Raw genomic sequence first — 16,237 nt, forward strand, 5'->3', positions numbered from 1 at the left:
ACGATCAGCTAGGAGAGATTTAGGGTGTCTGTTCTCCCACTGCAGGGAAAAGTGGGCTCATGTAGCATGACCCCTCATGTGAGAAAGCAAGCAGCAATGTCAACGAAGGAGGTGGCTGGGTGAGGAGATCAGTCTTTAAGAGCATAGATTTGTCAGTTGAAACACCTTGAATTCAAGCCAGCAGTGCTAAGGAGAGGGTATGTGGGGGTCTTACTTGTCTTGTCCCCACCCCCTGGATGCCTTTTGCTCTGTTAGTGCTTACAGTCATTACACCTGACAAGTTTTATTAGTTAAAGAGAGCCCTCCAACACAATTACACGACTTACGTCCTTACAAAAGCTGCATCATAACTAAGCAAATATTTTGGTCAACAGGAAGACTGTCTCTTCTGCACAAGTAATTTAGAAATAGTTATAATCTCCTAATATACACAGATATCTACCAAAATGACTAGCCCAAATGGATATTTCCAAAGAGGAAATGTCTGTCTATTATATTATCAGCTAATGAAATTAGTATTTTTGGAAAAATACTGCCAAAATAGATTGTAATCTGTGTGTTTTATAACAGATTCATAACCTGACACAGTTTCTGGAATAAAAAACAAATAAAAATCAACTCAATGCATCTGTCTTTGTCCAAAATTTCCAAATTTTCAAAACAATTTTGAAAAAAAATGCATTTTAGATACTATTACCAAAATACCCTATACTGTGTGTGGTTTATACTTCCTTTTATACCTAGCCAATTTCTTCACTCAGTGTTCAAAGTAGATAAAGAGTTTAACTGTGTAATGCTTGGAACTTGGTTTCTAATTGTTGACCATTTATATATGACTTAAAGATGCTATAACATCATTCCACTAAAGAAATCTAACAGAGCACCTAGGTTGCATTTTTATGACCACACATGACCACCATGATACAGTAAATAATACAGAACATCTTAATTATTCGGGGCCAGGCAGAATAACTTGTTCTTGAGTCACTGACCAGGTTCCTATAAATTATTAGTAGAGATTAATGACATTTTTGAAAATTTTTTGAAAATAAGAGAATATTAAAGGCCACTTTTGCAGACAGTCTGTTATTTTATTGCACAGATTTCACTTAAAGAACAAAATGCACCATCAATGTTTGGAGAGTTTGGGGTCTCAGATACTGATACACTATCAGTGTTTACACCCGTAAAGCCAAATCCAACAGCACAATTTATGTTAAACAATATCACTTCAAGATGGCCAACAAAATGAAAATAGAGAATGGGGGAAAAGCTTTAAAAATGTGTTAATTTGAAGCACATGCAAGTGTAGGATTAAAAACTACATCGTACAAACCTGGAAACCAAAAACGTTTTGTGGAATGTCAGTCACAGTTATATTCACTTGTACTGTTATTTGTCATATAATTAAAGTCTATTCGGTTCATTTCCTTCATACTGATGAATTGAGAATTTCAGGAAAACCATGGTTATAAAAATGATCAATCTTGAAAAAGTATGTACAGATAAATGTAAAATCACAAACTAAAAAATATCCCCACCCCTTGCCCTCGACTTACAAAAGGGAAAGTTTCCCATAGAGGAAAGTTCCACAGTCCCCTCCCTCCCCACCCCATGTCCCCAGTTCTATTTTTTTCTATCGCTTATAACTAAATGACCTTGGAGCTGAAGAGGAGGGAGCGAACAGAGAGGCATCTTTATGAAGCTCCCATTGTCATCTGTAACGGTTTGAAAAGTGTCTTTTATTTCTCTCCCCACACCCAACTCAGCAATGTTTGCAAGATATTTAAAATTTAAAGAGAGAGAGGAAAATACATATACATATACATATACACATACATATATGTATATATCCTGGTGAACAATAAAGTTAATGCCCAAGAAAAGAGCTAATAATGGGCAAAACCATGAGAAAAGTGTGTGGGCGTTTTCTGAGCTAAAGATTTCTTTTAAGGCAATAAATGGGGAGCAGGGTGTTAAGACTAAAAAATGCCAGACAGGATGCTTTTCTGGACCTTTGGCGTTGGAGCCTGGCAGCGGAGTGGGCTTCCCCCGCCTGTGGCAAGCAAACCGAGGGCCGTGGCCCCAGTATCTGCAGCACCTCCGTGGGCAGGCTAGCAGCCCTCTTATACGTGGGCACTCTTGGCATGGGTTGGGGAGCTGGAGCCCGAAGAGTAGTAGAAACGGTTTTCACCAAACGCCTGGGCATCTCCAGCGCAGCAGACGATGACACAGCCACCCACGAGGCACAGGACAGCACCGATCCAGCCTGCATACAGGGAGTAGCCAAAGCTCACGATGGTGGTCTCGCGGTGGGCGCACACAGGAAACCAGATGGTGGCAACCATGGCACAGAGAGCTGGGGAGACATGAGAGGGCTATGACTGGGCACACCCATCACACACCCCGAGCAGCAGACAGGCTTCCCTTCACTCCACATGCACACTCCTCTGGCCTCCAACTAACTCCAGAACGCTTGATACGCACAGCTCTGCTCCCGTGGCAACCTGAACCTACAAGTTTGCATCTATAGAATCAACCGATCGAAAGCTGTGTCAAACTGCTAGATGCTTATTTTTTCAACTGGTGGCAGAGATGAAAGAACTCCAGTGTAAAAGCCCAGAAATAAATCATTGAGGCCGAAAAATATGTACTTGTATTTACTTATGTACCTTTACTTCGTATATCTATACTTATGATTCTTTTATTATGCTTACCTACTTGTATTATAATTATCTCTTTACATGTCTATTTCCCATTCCAAGTTCTGGGTTCCTTGACGGCAATGGCCATGTCCAATTTATGTTTGTAAAGTCAGTATTTAACCCACTATGAGGCCCATAGTATGTGCTCGGCGTCTACTAGCTGAATGACTGCATAGCCTGAGGTATTCCGAAATGAGAAACACAGCGGTGCCCATTCCATTTATCCACTCTATTTTTTCAATTTGGTCAATTCACATTACAAAGACCTGAAGAAGCCATGTGAATTCTCTTGCTGTGATGAATGTTGTTAGACACCAGTGGAATATCAGCTAAGAGTTTGAGTTTGTGTGATGCTGTTCGCAATCACAAAATCTCAACATACCATAAACAGCACTCAAGGTAAAAGAATTTACCCATCCGAGGATTTTATGGTGTTGGAATTTGTGATGGGTCGCAATGGTAGAATTTTACGGTCTTCCACCAACCAGCCTTTCAGACTTGGTGTAGATTTGAAAGAATAAACTAAGAAATAGCTTCTATATCATTTAGTTCCTCTCTTCCTAAGCAAAGCAGCTAAACTAGGCAGGCAGGAGCCCATAAGAAAGTTTAAAAAAAAAATAAATTTAAACCTCTACACCAGCACTGCTAAATATGGCACTCACTAGCTACATGGGCTTTTAAACGTTTTTCATGAGGCCAGTGAGATCAAAAAACAGAGTTTTGAATTTTAATTAATTAAAAGTTAAATAGTCATATGTGGCTGGTGGCTCATGTGTTGAACAGCACAACTCTAGACAAAGTAACTCCATAACCTCCTTTGGTATCATCTGATTTCTCATAACTACAAGCAGGACAGAAATTTTAGTGGAAGCTTTAAATTGGGAGGATACATTAAAGTCGGCAGATCAAGAAAACAGTAACAATGAGGTTTCCAATCATAAGCCATAAAGTTTTCAATAAATTCAAGGCAGGGCACTGCAATGTTTGCTGCCTGCAGTATCCTTGTTACTTTCAACTCAGCAAGCATTTTTGATTTCTACTCACACTGAGTGACTTTCTGACTTACCTCTAGGCCCAAATAGAAGAAATATAATTTCTCTGTACACATAAGCACTCAATTCTAACAGCCTCGTACATTAGTTCTAAACTGAACTAAAGATTGAAGCCTTACCCATTTTGAAAGATCTCTTAAACTAGCTCACTGCATTTGTGTAACTTGTAACATAACCTCACTCCCCCAAGCTGGGTATAGATACACATAAATAGATGTGATTCCTATCATAAAAATACATAGATCCCAAATGGAAGTCAGAAGGAAGAAAGTTAATTTGGGGGCTTTGATTGCTCAAATTGACTTTCTAACAGCCTAAATTCACTCCATTAATTGTGTACTATTCACATATTTAAGGAGTTGTTATAGATCATCTAAGAAGCTAAAATCTGTCTATATATTAATGTCTTCATTTTTTTCTTGAAAGAGTAAAATCAATCATGCCAGCTTCTATAATGTTTGTATGAGACACCATGAGAATATGTATTTTCCTTCTGTGAATAAAATGTTCTCAAAATGACCAGTGCTGGGACTCCTGGGTGGCTCAGTTGGTTGAGCATCCAACTCTTGATTTTGGCTCAGGTCATGATCTCACAGCTTGTGAGATGGAGCTTCGCATTGGGCTCTGTGTTGACAGCATTGACCTGCTTGGGATTCTCTGTCTCCCACGCTCTCTTCTCCTCTCCCACTCATGCTCTCTTTCAAAATAAATAGATAAACTTATTAAATTAAATTAAATTAAATTAAATTAAATTAGATTAAAAAAGAAGACCGGTGTTAATTGTAGCTTCCCTTTCCAGCTCAGGACCTCAAACACCTGGTGGGGGTGGGGGTGGGGGAGTCTTTTTCTCTCCTCCTCCAGCCGCACATTCCAAGTGTGGCACTCACGGAGAACAGCTTGGCTACTGTCCTCAGCAAGGCACAGAGAAAAAGAGAAGTCTTCTTCTCTGTCAGGACAAGAAACAGAAACTCTTCTAGAGCATTTCAGCCAGAGAGAACTGCCCTTGGTTCTTCGTGTCAACATATAACCTAGCTACACACCCCTAGACCCCCAAAGGGGGCACTCTCTGCTTGAGCAAAACAGCACCCTAGCAAGTGCTTCCAAACACCCAAGCTTGATTAGAGGGAGAAGGTGGAGAGTGAAAAGATGAATTCCATAGGAAAAAAAATATTTGATTGCCAAACAACTGGTTTGAAAACAGCTTATGGTTCAAATTAGGTATAATATTTTTTCAATTACTTCATATTTATACATAAAACACACACACACACACACACACACACTCACAAGTATTCCCCACATTTCACGTAAACCTAACTCCAATACAGAGTTGATATAGATTTTATAGAATAAGATAAGAAATTGCCTCTAATTTCATTTAGTTCTTCCACCTTTCCTAAGCAAAATAATAAGAGTATCTTCACACAGGGAAAGAAATCAGGCTCAATATTCCAAAAATAACCATCAGTCTTGATTTTGATTGCTTTAGGGATTTTGTTAGATTTTATTCCAGTGTAATTCACTAGAAAAAGGAAAAATCAGGAACATGTCTAAATATTTAAATAATGAGCCTATAAGGACCGAATGGGTGGGTGAGTGGATGAGAGGTGGTCTCATTTCAAGTCTACTTTCCACTTCAAACACATCAAAACTGACTTCCAAAATCATAAAACCTTAATGTGACTTTAACACACTTAAAGTTACAAACTCATGATTTACCTCATTAAAAATTTCCTCCTTTTATAATCCATGCAAAACAAGGCAGACCAGTGCTAGCGGGGTCTTTATTTCCTAGCAGATAAATGAACTCTGGGTCGGATTCCTGTGGCTCTCAGAGACGAACCACATCAAAACCACTGAAAGATGACAGGCCGCCACACAACACGAAGGGAAATGAGAGGTTCAATACAAACAGTGACCTTCAACTGAACTCAGAATGAAGAATGTTTAGAAACTAAAAAAGGAGAATTTACTCAATTTCAGCATCGTTTGAAGGGAAAGGGGAATGTTTTCAGCAGTAAAGTTAAAATGCAAGTCAAATCATTACTTAACCAAAAGATGTAAAATATTAATAAAACTGGCAATAATTTGGGGCTGTCTTAATGACACAGAAGGCCTGCTGGATTTATTTCTGTTTGTGTGCAAGTGTGCACACACACACAGACACACACACACACACACACACAGAGTTTATAATGGCTCTCCCAATTATTTGGAGAAAAGAAAATGCTTTTCTAAAAAAGTCACAGTTTCCCATAAGGTAAAGAAAAGTGAAGAAAGATAAAGAGAATTTTCATTGCTTTTCTTTTCATGTCATCAAAATGTATTTTTAAAGTAAGTCTCTAATAGAAGAATTTTAACACTCAGATTTTTCAATCTGTTTCTCCTCTTCTACCTTCAAAAGATGCAATAGTTAACTGTACAAGGGGGGCAGGAATAAGTCATTTGGGAGGGAGCAGAAAGTAAAAATTGGGGACGTACTTAGCTAAAATAAAAATTTTTAAAAAAAAAGGAGGAGGAGGGGGAAGTGGAGGAGAAGGAGAGCAGGGGAGAAGAAAGCTTCACTGTGTAGATTATAGATTCATCCAGACTTGGTCCTCTCACCAGTAGAACTCCTGCTCTTTATAGAATAAATTGTTTGCCTCTTTTGGTAAGTTTCAAATAATGTAATACAATGTGTTCTTTAGTTGACAGAATACAGCCTTATTAAAACTTAACAATGATCTCGATAGAGCCAAACACAGAAAATAGTTGGAAAAGCAATTTTAGAGCAATGAAACGTAAACACAGCTTTTAATTTCTTTAGGGATTAAATGACACACAGTAATATATGGAGTTAAATAAATGTGAAATTAAATAATATTAGTACATGTGTGTTTGACTTTGAAGGTAACAATTTAGAGACAGAGGGAAAGACTGACAAGGGGGCCCAAAAAGGCAGAAGGGCACCAGATTCATTTCTTCCTTCCTCCAATGGACATCTCTGTTTTCAGGCTTTGTCACTTTCAGAACTAAGAACTGATAGTACTTTTAAGAGCATTATTTCTAGCACCAAGCAATATTTCCATCAAAATCACATAAATTACTCTGAATGATATAAGTAATACTGGAAAAATTCTTCCTTGACATTATATCTGAGATTTGCTTCAAAAAAAAAAATCTGGGGACTAGAAGAAAAGAAGTACATGGATGAAGCAGATTGGCTGTGACTGAGAATGAGTTTGGGCTCATGGGGGTTCATTATACTATTTTTTCTACTTCTGTGTATGTATGAAATTTTCCACAATAAAAACTATTTCTTAAACTTTCTCCTTTTAAACGTTTTACAATGCAAAGAATGCTGCCTTCTACAACTGATGCTATTATAACATATGATCTAAATAGCAACAAACTTTAGCTTTGTGCCAGTTAACTTAAGGCAACAAGTAATGAGATTTCTAATGAGCTATTGGCTGGAGTCATATTTATTTGTTGTTTCCTTATAATTTGACTCTAGAAAAATTTTACTTTTTATTTTTATCATTTGTCATTCTCTAAATTTTGACATAAGAAAACATAGTTGCCAAAAGACATACTCCTCTTATACAATGGCTTTTATGAAGATTTAATATTTAAAACAATCAAGTCAAAGGAATGTTTGACTATATTATTTTTCCTGGCCTGCTTTCAACATTTTTTCCTTTATTTTTCTATTTCACACATCATTATCTTTTTTTTTTCCCATAACCTTTTTTAAAAGCCAGTCTCGTGGTTATTTAATATTTTTTTAATCACAGAATTTAGAGATAGGAGAGACCTCATAAACCAGTTAACTCCTCCAATTTTACCAGTAAGTTCATTTTAAGCCACAACCGTACTAAAGATACCGCAGCCTTCCCACTACCCACATAAAATCTGACTGACATTATGGACTTGTTTGTAGAAAGCTAATGACTTTAGAGGAAGACTTTTTCCATCTACTTGCTTAAGACCCCGGGATTAAGAGCATCACTGTTTACTACACATCCAAGGGAGACCTTTCCTAGGACATCTGATTCTGTGTGCCAGACAAACTTAACCTGTCCCACATTTGCACATGCCTTTTATTTTACAGCAATTCCATTATTAACCTGTAAGTTTCAAGTTAAAACAACTTTTTTCCAATACAAATAGGATTCTTGGGGCCATATTTTTAAAAAGAAGAGAAGTTGAGAGGGTCCCACTTAGGGAGGAATATACACTTTCTTTCTGTCCATTCCCTACCTCATCTCCCCAAGAAACACTCAAATCAAGGACTTTCTAAGTTACAATGAGGTGAGAATGAGACCAAATCAGAACTAAGCTTGAGCATTTTCAGTTGGGTAGCTTAACATGGCTTCCTATAATGGAATAAGCAAAAAAACTCCAACTATTTATTGATCCCTACACTCCAGTTTCTACAAAGTAAACAATGGAAATGTTTCCATTAGACCAGGATGCAACCAACCTAGTGTTTCCAGGAACAGCTCACTGTCTCTCTTGACCAGTGCCATGTGTGGAGATTACCCCCACAGAAATGAGACATCAACAAAAGAATACCCACTTCCCTCTGGCTTAGGTCTCTATTTCCTCTAACCAACAACAGCAATTATAATAACAACCATTTGTTGAGTACTTATTATGTGCCAGACTCCAGGCTAAATAACTTGCATACCTCCCTTCACTATTCTTACCCATCTCAGATGAAAGCATTATGGTCTCATTCCATAGAAAAGCTCAGAGACATTAAGTAACTGCCCCAGTTCACACAGCTGGAAAGTGGTAGACTGGAGATTCAGTACCACTGGTCTGGCTCCCAGTGATGAGATAAAGCAGCTCAGGGCATAGGCACTTCCTGCCTTGGCAGGGGCTCTTGAAAAGCTGCAGACTAGGGTCGCCTGGGTAGCTCAGTCGGTTAAGCTACCAACTTCGGCTCAGGTCATGATCTCATGGTTCATGAGTCCTAGCCCCACATCAGGCTCTGTGCTGACAGCTCGGAGCCTGGAGCCTCCTTCAGATTCTGTCTCTGTCTCTCTCTGCTCCTTCCCCACTCATGCTCGCACTCTCTCTCTCTCTCTCTCTCTCTCTCTCTCTCTCTCTCAAAAATAAATAAACATTAAAAAGAAAAAAGAAAAGAAAACTACAGACTATGTTCGCCTGGATCCATCCTACATCTAAGGAGCCTGCTACATCTGGCTCCCATGCCTTCCCCCAAAGCAGGGCTGAATCCTCACAAACTTAAGACAGTTGAGAAGATAAAGCTATTGTACAATAGACATATAATTTTTTTAAGCTTTTGGAAAAATAAAAATTTTCAGGGTCAGGAAGAACTGATTTTAATTAATAGTCCTTACAGTTTCCATACCAAGATTAGCTTTGGTATTGTTTCCAGTTCCCAGGCCCCAAAACCCCGGTGCTGCCTAGTCCCCTTTGGTCAGTGACCACACCTCAGCGGGAGCACCACTGGTGACCTCTAGGATCCAGCAGGAGCCCAGCACTGGCTTCTCCGGGGAGAGCAGAGCATCAGAAGCCAATCCAGAGCAACACAAAGGGAGCCTTCACTCACTCTAGCTCCTCCCACCCACTGCCAACAGGGGAACCGAGGCACCGGGCTCCAAAGAAGACCCAGAGGAGACCAGCCGGTGCCACAGCTGAGACAATGAGCATTACATTTCCAGAGCTAGCTTGTTCCTGTCAAAACAACATCCAACCTGAAGGCAAATGGCCACACACTGAGAAATAACTCCAACAGGAGCCGTGAGAGAGGCGGCAGGTAACACTGGAAATTAAATGCTACAAGAGGGCACAGGGAGGTGTCCTCACCCCAAACTAATAGCGAGTGGCTGGAAAGGTACAGCCGCTCTGAGAGGGCCAGATCACTCAATGCCCCTCCATCTTTTCACTCAGACAGGAGTCAGGGACTGAGGGACCCACACCACTCCCCACCCCACCTCACGCTCCTCTCTGTGATTCTGTCCACATACACCAACCAACCCACTTGAAAAACGTAAAGAAAAGCTTTAATTGAGCTAGGAAGTTTCAAACAACTGGTTGCCTTTGGTTTTTTAATAACCCTTGCTATTCAGCTGGACGATTCAGTTGGTTTTAGAGTTTATTTAAATACCAATTTGTCTGTATGTACTTGCTTTTATATCTTTATTTTCCAACAAGGCTGGGTTTTGTTTGTTTATCTGTTTGTTTGTTTTCAGTACCTCCTTCTTGAAAACTCCACATTCCTGCATTATCTGAAAGCCCTGGGGAATTTCACAGCCAAAAATATCTTAGTGGATATTCGGTGACTCTCAGATGGAAGGCCAGAATTTCTAAAAATGAACACCTAATACAATTGGCCCACCTTTTGGCTCTGGCACCCTCAGAGATAGAGCCCTGTGGGACTTCTCTAAGAATATGCGGAAAGCAGTCATGCTGCCTGCCTAAGATGACAAGGGTTTCCACCTGGATTCCACAAACCAATTTACCTGTAGAGTTTTGGTCTAACTGTTGGAAAGAGAATTTGAATGTAAAGATCTGACTTCCAAAAAGCACTGTAAAGAGGACCTTGTGAGTTAGATGAGTCACATGATACTGATTGTGTGTTCCATGGGGCACTCCAATACAAATTCTTTGTGGCTGGACCCAAAATGTCCATGCCCAGATTCTTCTCTGGAAATGACAGTGGCCCTCTGGCCTTTTTGCTCCTGTTACCCACCCCTCCCCCCTACACACACACACACACACACACACACACACACACACACACACTTGTGTGTACAAGCCCCTCCTCTGAATTCTCTGTGGCTTCACAAGCCCCTGAAAACCTCCATCCCTTTGCAATCTTGGGAAATTGCATCCCTACCTCTCATGTCCCCTTACCTCACCAATATCACTGTGTGTGACCATTACTAAGTGGCATTGACCCGCATAGAACCCTGACCCTTACCTTTAAGCACATGGTCTGATACCAGTTTGGGGATGGGAATTCCTTGTCTCAGGAATACCTGACTTCGTGTATAACCCATATGCAGACCAGTTGCTGCTCACCGATGTATCAGTGCCCTCTGCAACAAGAGCTGCTGTTCTTAAAATTCATGTCTTCTATTAGGATTTAGAATGTGCTGATGGAATTAGCACTCAAGAAAAAAGTAGAGAGAAACGAAGTCACTCAAGAGAGCAGAGCTAGAAGGATCCTCCCTAGGTTGTTAAATCAAGCCCTCTGTGGGCAAGCACAACAAGGAAAATGGAATGGGCACGTGCCATTTCCTTGGCCTGGGCTGTCCCCCCTCCCCACCCTCCACTCCCCGCAATCTAGGATCTCACCACCTTCTCTTCAACTCTCATCACTGGGATCCTCTGCTCTGGGAAACTCCTCCAGTCTTGCTTAGGTTCCTTCCTATGTGTGTGCACAATCTGTGTACCTTCTTTAGATGAGCACATGCCACACTCCATAAAAATATCCAAGTGCACTCCAAGCAGAGACTACCTTCTTCCCCAGGGTCCCCAATGCCAACCGTGATGCCTGGCACTCCTCAGATGCCCAATGAATCTTTACTGTATAAAAGACTGAATCATCACTAGTGATCTACCACCCTCAACATCTTGCTTTTCCCTTGCCCTCCTTTCTCTACTCTTTCCTTATAGGTTAACTGAAGTTTTCGATCGTGGCTACAAGTAAGAATCACCTGGAAGCTTTCCAAAAATATCCTTGCTTGGTCTGATGCCAGGTAATTCTGACTCAGTTGACCTGCTATGGGATCCGGGCAAAGGTATTCCCAAAGAAAAGATTCCACTGTGTTACTCTTCTGTCGCTTGGTCTCTCTCTTAAGTATACCCTCAAAATCCTTTTTGCCTTTTGGGCTTAAATTTATTTTCATGCCTAGTGACCCCCACAGACATTACTCATCCGTCTGCATAAACGACGCAGGAAACATAAAGGGATACACGTTGTGAGGATCTTTTCCTGGGTGGATTCACTTGGCTTCCTTTTACATGCTCTTGAACTCAATGAAGCAGCAGCAGGATCTGAGATTCATCAGACTCACTTGGAGTTGGGGTGCTATATAGAAAGCTGTCTTACCTAGCAGAATGAGCATAACGCCAGCCAGCTGGGCTCGCCTGTACTTGGCCACACCAGGCTCATGGCCCATTCGGATGCAGGGGAGAACCGTCAGCAGCAGGAGAATGGCCGGCAGACCCAGGACTGAAGCTGCGATCATCAGGGCTCGGCAAGCCTGCACATAGCCTGGACACAAGAGAGCACACAGAGGGGTTAGACCGTGGGTCTCCCTGACCCCTGAACCCTGGCTCAAGGGAATTCAGCACCATCTGCCTTCCTCTCGTCCCATTCCAGGACTTAGAATGTGGTAAATGTTATCTAAGATCACTTCACATGTTCAGTTTTTAAAGTGACTCCATGACACGAAAGGGAGGTTGGAGGCTGGAGATACTGGATGCTCTAGGCTAGACCACTTGTCTAAGCCTTCAGGATGAAGAGGCCAAGAGTCCATCTACACTGTTGCATCACCTTATGAAAAATTCAGATTAAAACTCAAATCTTCCAAGAGGCCTTCTGTGAGGGTCTATGTGGACTCTATGCTGCTGATACACTCTACCTGTGTGACCTTGGGCAAGTTACTGAACTGTTATGTCTTGACCCTCTCCGCATCTATAAAGTAAAAATATAATAATAGTACCTATATCTCTCTAAAAGAATTCAACTAAGATTAAATTAGTTAATTCATACAGTGCTTAGAACAGTGCCTAGTGCATACTAAGTATTCCAAAAAGATTAGCTATTATTACCAGTGTTATTACTCTGTGTCAGTGCAATCATTTTATACTAAGTATATTCGGCGATTTTGTCCTAACCATGTGCTTTTAATTCACGTTGTATATAGCGTGTGGCCCTAACTAAACTAAGACTCAGGCTTCCTCTCTTGACATCTCCCCAGAGACTGCTGTGCTCATGAATCCTGACCCCTATTGACTGATGGTCAGACTCCATCTCCTGCCTCACCCACAGTCTCCTGGGCATGCTTCCACAACGGTCTGGTATCTGCTCTAAAGGCATCTCTCTGGCCCCAAAGATTCCTAGAGGGCAGACTCCTGCTTTGGTCTTCATGGAGTTAACACAGTGCCCCCAGCAGATGACGTAAACATACAATTATGAATTAAGGAATAAGAAGTTGAATGATAGGGGAACCTGGATAGCTCAGTCGGTTAAGCGTCCGACTTCAGGTCAGGTCATGATCTTGCAGTTCAAGAGTTCGAGCCCCCCATCAGGCTCTATGCTGACAGCTCAGTGCCTGGAGCCTGCTTTGGATTCTGTGTCTCCCTCTCTCTCTACCCCTCCCCCACTCATGTTCTCTCTCTCTCTCTCTCTCTCTCTCTCTCTCTCTCTCTCCCCCTCCCTCTCTTTCTCCAAATAAAAATAAACATTAAAAATTAAAAAAAAAAAAGAAGTTGAATGATAAGAGTGGAGCAAACCCAACTGAACGTTATGCTGTCAAATAAAAAGCCAGGTAACAATTTCATTAAGAAACAGATTACAATATGTGCAAATTTATGTAAAATAAATCTGACAAGATACTAGCAGAATATGGCAGACTTCAATGTATTGTTTCTCATTAAAACACTCTCCCTTCTCCAAAAATAAAGGAGGGGGTTGTACTTATTACTCTTCCTTTTTCACTCAGAGGAAATTAAGCTAGTGGCTGCGGGTGGGAGGGTGGGTAGAGTTAAAGGCAAAGCCAAAAATGAGCCCTGATTTCTGCCTCCACACACTCCACACAACTCTCATACCAAGACGCAACTGCAACACTGTCTCTTAGCAAGACCTAGCTATTTTACCAGAATTCAGACTCCACAAGGGTACTCTTCCAGTCATTACCCACCTCAGCTTCTTCAAAATTAAGGGTAAACACTCAACTATTGACTTTATTGACTTGAAGACCCCCCCCAAAGAGGAGCCACAGGATTCTGAAACAGGATCTCTGACGGAAGTCCTATGCCCCTGAAGCTTATAGGAGAGCAGGGTGAACGCAACGGAGACGGTCAACTAGCAACTGAGGTTCTGAAATTCATAGTGCAGGCTATCCATGTGCTAGATGCCAAGGCCATGTCTAAAAAAACAAAAGATGGACACTGAGCTCTGTTCCTGTCCCCACCCAGGTGTGAGGGAGGGGGACAGCAGGAAGGATTAGGCCCTCCCTAAAATGTACTCCATCCGTAGGATGGAACATGGTCTGTTCTCCGAAAATAAACCACTTGGCTCTGAGTGCTCAGTAAACTTAATTTCAGGGGAAGGAAGGAAAGAGTGATTTTATGCTTCAATCAGATTCCTACAAATACCATGCCCAGCTTTTTGAAAAAAAATTATAGCTACAATTTATGAAGCCTACTCTACATCAAAGGAGGTTTACATTTCTCATATCTAATCCCCAAAACAACTCTGTAAGACAGGTGGTTGGTTTGCTTTTACTTTTTAAAGGAAGACATTTGGGATTCACAGACATTAGTGAATTGTCCTAAATTACCCAGGTTATGAGCACTGGATCCCAGAGTCTGACCCAGGTCTACCAAGGCCACCATTAAGTGAAGGTAAGTGAAGATCTGGGTTCCCCCCATCTCTGTCATTCTGAAAGTTCAAAATGGAAAAGAAGAAAGTACATTGTGTGCACCAGCCCTGTTCCCCGGATTTCCTGATGCAGGGGAGGATGGAAAGAGAGTAGGAAGCCATCTTTATCTTTGAGGAATTCAAAATGTGTAGGAAAACTTGATTCACGATGAACAAAAATGTCAAAATGTGCCCTGATGGAAACAAGAGTCAAATACCAGGGCAGCAAGGAGGAAGGGGGGATTGATTCCAACCACAAGGACTAGGAAATAGGAGGCACTTTGGGATAGGTTTAAAGGGGGAGCAGAGTCTCTAGGGAGCTAAAGGCTCACCCAGGAGATGGCACAAAGCCAAAGGCTCCCAAACTGGTCTTGAGACCAAGTTGCCCCGCTGGTTAAGGATAGGCCTTTAAATGGGCACCATCCTCAAAGACTAGCGGGGACAGAAGGCAATCCTTAAGGGGAGCCCACGACCTCGCCAATCACCCAACCACCCACTGGCTCGAGGTTTACATCTGAATTGAAACTGTTGCCCAGAATTTCTCAATGCCCACCACCCCCTCCGCACCCGACCCCGGATGGCGAAGGAGTTGGGAGGCTAGATAATTCTTCCCTTGTCTCCCGCAGCTGGAGGGGAGCGAGCGACCGATGGTGGCGCGCCTTCTCGCGCCAGGTGAGTGGGCCCCCCTGGGGACGACAGCTCTTCCCTAGTGGACATGAGAGGTGCAGAGGCAGGGAGGGGAATCCCCGCAGGCCCGCGGACCGACGCCCCCACTGCGGGGGCAAGGGGTGGGGGGAGTAACACAGGCCCCCCGGACCTACGGGAACCGACCTGGCAGCGCTAGGAGGTCCGGGACTTGTGGCCAGTCTCACAAAGACGAAAGACCGGGTAACTCGGCCTACTCCTGTTGGGATCGCTGGAATGCTAGGGTTTCTCTCCTCCTCGCCACTGCGGGTGGAGTCTAACGCCCGAGGGAAGAGGCCCCCGGGGGGGGGGGGGGGGTGGAGGGAAGTACAGTACTTCTGAACCACTGACGGTGGGAGCCTGAGGCAGGTGGGTGACCGTCAGTCGTTAACATGGACAGAGTTCCAACTAGGTGTCTGCGTCTCAGTTTATTAACTTCTCAGGGTGACTCGGCCAGTGGCTACCACTATCATCCCAAATTCCGGATAAGAAAACTGAGGCTGAGAGAGGCTAATCTCTCAGATTAGCCTGCCTAATCTCTCTACAAGGTGAGACTACACCTGATCTACAAGGCAGATCAGGACTGCCTAATCTCTCTACAAGGTGAGACTGAAGGTATCAAAATGTGCGCTAAGGTCTTCAAGGCCTTGAAACGTTTCTGTGAACGCCATCTAATGCGCCCATCCCGGGTCTGCCCCGACGATAAGGGCTAGGAGCAGCCGCTCGAGAGGTGGGGTCCTTACCCGGCAGGATGAGGATGTCCACCAGGGGCTTGCAGTGGTACAGCCCCGTGGCCATGACGCAGTCTGCCCACAGCCCCTTGGAGCCCAGTTCGTCCAGCTTGCGGCAGGTGGGGATGGTGTAGCCGCAGGTCACCACCCAGTCGTTGGTGGACGTGGTGACGATGATGCCGATCCAACCCACGAAGCTCGTGACGAAGCCCACTACCTGCAGGCACGTGGCCACCATGGTAGCCACCTTGGCGTCTGCGGGCCTCGCCCCTCACCAGCTGTGCCTGCGCCTGGGACTGGACGGCACCTGCCGCGGTCCTCTCGCGCGCGCCCTCGAGAGCCGCTGACCGGCGACGGGCGGACGTGCGACGCTGGAAGCGGCGGCAGGCAAAGAGAGGCCGCGAGCCCAGCTCCGACGGCGCGACGGGTGCACGGCGGCAGGGACAGCGGCGCGGC

The 16,237-nt window shown here is 43.2% G+C and overlaps 1 protein-coding gene across 1 annotated transcript; it reads right to left on the reverse strand.

The window, feature by feature from the left end:
* Window positions 1-1,070: 1,070 nt before the first annotated feature.
* On the reverse strand, window positions 1,071-16,237 carry CLDN11 (claudin 11). Its single transcript, XM_043594927.1, has 3 exons — window positions 15,794-16,237; window positions 11,829-11,993; window positions 1,071-2,359 (listed from the first exon to the last, which is right to left on the reverse strand). Exons 1-3 carry the CDS (start codon window positions 16,017-16,019, stop codon window positions 2,127-2,129), a joined length of 624 nt encoding a protein of 207 aa, XP_043450862.1. The 5' UTR covers window positions 16,020-16,237; the 3' UTR covers window positions 1,071-2,126.

The sequence above is a fragment of the Prionailurus bengalensis genome, chromosome C2, assembly GCF_016509475.1.
Source record: "Prionailurus bengalensis isolate Pbe53 chromosome C2, Fcat_Pben_1.1_paternal_pri, whole genome shotgun sequence".
Lineage (NCBI taxonomy): Eukaryota > Metazoa > Chordata > Mammalia > Carnivora > Felidae > Prionailurus > Prionailurus bengalensis.